General features: G+C 43.1%; 1 protein-coding gene across 1 annotated transcript; it reads right to left on the reverse strand.

Annotated features, from left to right (window-relative positions):
* Positions 1-2,845: 2,845 nt before the first annotated feature.
* Positions 2,846-3,207, reverse strand: LOC142845097 (large ribosomal subunit protein eL42-like). The gene has a single exon (XM_075963850.1). The coding sequence runs from the start codon at positions 3,205-3,207 to the stop codon at positions 2,887-2,889; it is 321 nt and encodes a 106-aa protein (XP_075819965.1). The 3' UTR covers positions 2,846-2,886.
* Between the last annotated feature and the right edge of the window lie 979 nt (positions 3,208-4,186).

Below are 4,186 nucleotides of genomic sequence, written 5' to 3' on the forward strand. Positions count from 1 at the left end.
AGCTCAGATGTAAAAGCCTTCGCTCAGCTTCACCCAGGCCTAAAGAGCAATGTGTGTCTGGAGACATATATATACCCTTTTCCCTTGGTGACCCTATGCTTGGAGAAACACCCTGGTCCTAGAAGCAGAAAAAAAAATATCGGTGGCTTGCAAATGGTAACATGTGACATGATTTATTGTCCCTCTCTGTTTGCTTTCCTTATGCGCACAGACGTGACAGCTTGTGGGGACTGGAGGCTAGATTTTCCACTGCATAGTCCAAAGCAAGGTCCCCACACAAAAGAAGTCCCCCCCCCCCTTGCTTTTGTTTCATTCTCTGGACTTACCTTCTCATGCAACATGAATAATAAAAACCCAGAGACAGAAATTGGGGTTCAACCCAAAAACCAGAAAAGCAAAGCAGCCAAGCAAATAAAGAATCTTACCAATCGGGCGACCGCCAACGAACTAAACTAAGCCTCTCTCTCCTCCCATTTTATATTCCCCCTAGTGCTGGGATTAAAGGCCTGTGACTCCCTAGGACTAGGATTAAAGATGTGAGCCACCACCACCTGGATTTTTTTCTACATTGATCTTGTGTGTAGCCCAGGGTAGCCTTGAACTCACAGAGATTCATCTGACTCTGACAGAGTCTTCAAATCACCATTGCCTGACCTCTAGAGGCTTTGGCTTTGCCTTTGGTCATCAGGCAAGGTTTATTTATCAAAATACAAATAATATACCACCACACTCTCCCCCTTTTCTCCTCCCTCTTTTCAGACATGTCCAACCAATAGCTCCCATCATGCCTCTGGAGACTTCTGCTTAGAAGCGTCTGCTGTAGGAAAGTGGGCTTCAGAGCCCCACCCCAACTATACCTAACAACCAGCTGTGTTAGCAATGCAACAGAATTCCATTTTCTGTTTTGGGGTCCAAATTTCCAAAAGCTGAAAGTTTGCTTGCCCTAGGAGTAAAAGAGGCTGTCCTGGGGCCAGACCAAGCTCTCGTGGGAGCACAAGATGCTCTTTTTGGGCTGGAACAGGCTGACCCAAAGCCTCTGCAAGTGCCACCCTGTGGCTTGCTCGCCTCTCCTTTAGATGGCACCATTTTACTGCAGGGAGGCCACTTGGGCTCCCTTCCCCAGTCAATTAGTATTCGCTGTGCAAAAATCAGGAAATTCCTTCATTATGCCGGTGCCGGGTGGCAATCTGACACTTAAGGTGGTGCTTCGGCATTTCCATTATAAACTCCACTTCTCATGGAGGGTTGTGGCACAGCAATAAAAACTTGCCAGGAGGGCTTCACCTTGGGACATTTTAGAGTAAACACTGCATTTCCCTTCCGAGGGGTCTTTTTTTTCTTAATCATGTTATGCCAAGTCTGAGAAATTAATTTTTCTCCATGTGATAAAAAATAAGAATTTACCTAGCGTTTTGGTAATTTTAATGCAGGCATTGGTTTGCCTTTAACTGTAAAGAAACAAGGAGCATTTGAAGTAATGCGCCCATTAATCACCCTGATTTGATCATTACTCAGTGTGCACATGAATAGGTGTATCACATGCTACCCCAAAATTTGTATGATTATTATGTGACAATTAAAAATGAGAGAATATAAAGTAAAATGTAAAATGCCAAAGTGTTTTAATTAAAAAATGGAAAGAAATATTTTGCACTTGGAGACTTGTTTTTCCAAAGTGTTAAGCAGTTCTTGCATTGCCTTCCCCCACACCCTCTTTTTGTTTTTGGTCTGTGTTGAAGTCTCCCACAATTAGGCAATATTAATTTATGAGAACTTCTAAAAGTCACTGCCTGTCCCAGGTCCACCATCAGCAGAAGTCTGTGAAGAAAACCAACCCAGACATAAGGACCTCCTGTATAAAATCTCAGTCACCATCTTAGAGGTCTCTGGGGACAGACACCATCTACCTGTCCCCGTGTCAGCACCTTTGGGCATTTTGGAAGAGTCTCCATTTCCAGTGTTTTATCGTGTTGTTGGGTATTGAATGAAGGCACACATCCTACCTTTTACTCCTACGAATACCAAGTCACCATAGGCTTCTCAGGCTACTGAAAAATACACATTCATTCTCACACCCCCACTACCGTATGCTACAACTGGTAAATCTCAAACGAATGGCAGGCCCTTACTTTTAAGAGTCATTGGTGATGGACAGTAACTCTATCGGCTTGTTTGCTGCAGCAGTAACCAAATTTCTCAGGCTGAGTATATTACAAAAAAAAAAAGGTTCGTCTTACTAACAGTTTTGGAAACTGAAATCCCAAGATTGGATGACTCTCTCAGCTCAAAACCGGGGCCAACCTGCCAGTACGTGGGCCTCTGTGAGGCACACACAAACCTTACTGAACCAGGGTAGCTACCCAAACATGTTTTTGTTTCGGTTTCTGTGAGAATGCCATTTTTAAAAAAATAGGATTTGCAAATTACATGTAATAAAATCATATGGTGATATATCAGTTATCTATCTTTTTGAAAATTTTACATTTGTCTATTATTTTAACAGGTATGTGTGTGAGTGCGTGTGCATGCTGCCATGGTGTACATGTGGAGGTCAGGGGACAGCGTGGGGAGCTGGTTCTCCTTTTCCACCACATGAATCCCACCAGGCTGGCAGCAAGCCCCCTTACTCTTTGAGCCATCTTACTAGGACTTAGTTGTCTTTGTTGTCTCTCTGACGTCATACAGGACATAGACAATCTAATGGAGGAAGGATTTGTTTTGGCTCATGGGTTACAGAGTGATTGGTCCATTTTCATGTGTCCCCGAGCAGAGAGTGTGTGATGAAGACTTAGCGAACAAAGCAGAAGAAAGAAATGTCATATAGATGGACTAATTATTTTTTTGAGTGAAAGCTCATGATTTTATTGTCTTCATAACAAGGTCAGCTTAGAACTGGATCACTTGGCCCTTTCTCTTCTTATCACCACCCAGTTCAAAATGCTTGCATCTCTTCATAGCCAGCATCCTCTTAGATCTGCAGTTGGGCTCCACACATTCCAGTCTCAGCACAATCTTCTTTGTAGTTTTCGCCTTTTTGTAGAAAATAGGCTTAGTCTGCCCACCATAGCCACTCTGTTTCCTGTCATAACGCTGCTTTCCCTGGGCATACAAAGAATCTTTGCCCTTCTTGTACTGGGCCACTTTGTGGGGTTGGTGCTTGCCACATTTCTTGCAGAATGTACGGCGGGTCTTAAGAACATTCACCATGTTGGCGGGTGCGATATCGGCACAAAAAGAAAGAGGGAAGGCTAGACGGACTAATTTTAACTTTTGAATCTATACAGGTCCCTAAACTATGGGAAGGCCCCACTGGTAGTGCTGATGGGTCTTCCCACCCTCAGTGAATCCTCTCTGGAAACACCGTTCCATATAAAGCCAGAGGTGCCCTTTACTGATCTCCAAGTTGAAGCCAGACCGACAGTGAAGATTAACCAACATGGTTCCACCAGTGATAATAGATATCTAGACTATGCATTACACAGATGATATTTCTCTACTCTTACTTGTGAGGTCAGAACAAGGTGTTCCAGGCACACATCAGAGCTGATCCACACAGAAAACAGACATCTGAAAGATCGTTACCAACCTCCTCTTCAAGTCTCTATTATTTTTGTATAATGACAATGACTTCGCCATCTAAACCATAGATTTGGGACACAAGCAGGTTGCAATTCTGGAATTTGTAGCTCTAAGACCCATTTCAGTTCAGAGGTAGTTTATATATCTGGAAGCCCAAGATGACACTGAAATGAGGGACAGACTTATAGTTCCACTGGGAGCTGACACAGAGTATAGAGAGAAATAGAGAGAGGGAGGGGAAAGAGCAAAAAGAAGAGAGCCAGACACTGTAGTTTACAGGTCTGTGTTACTTCCTACAATTATAGTTGATACTTAAAAAAAAATTCACAGGTGAGTCATAAGAATAGGAGTAGGATTACTTTTGTGTAACTGATACAAAGATTGAAAACAATTCCCTTCCTCCTCTTGTATTGGCTTAGCCAACAACCTCTGTTTCCCAAAACACACATTCACGCACACACACACACACCACAAGCTGGATTTTAAAATACTAATTTAATTGTTAGCCAAGATTGATTTCCAGGAATCTTCAGAGACACAGAGGACTTACCAAAGGTGGGGCAGAAATGTATATGGTTGGAGGACAGCTGTCAAGACTCCTTGTCCA

This window comes from Microtus pennsylvanicus, chromosome 2, assembly GCF_037038515.1.
Source record: "Microtus pennsylvanicus isolate mMicPen1 chromosome 2, mMicPen1.hap1, whole genome shotgun sequence".
Classification (NCBI taxonomy): Eukaryota; Metazoa; Chordata; class Mammalia; order Rodentia; family Cricetidae; genus Microtus; species Microtus pennsylvanicus.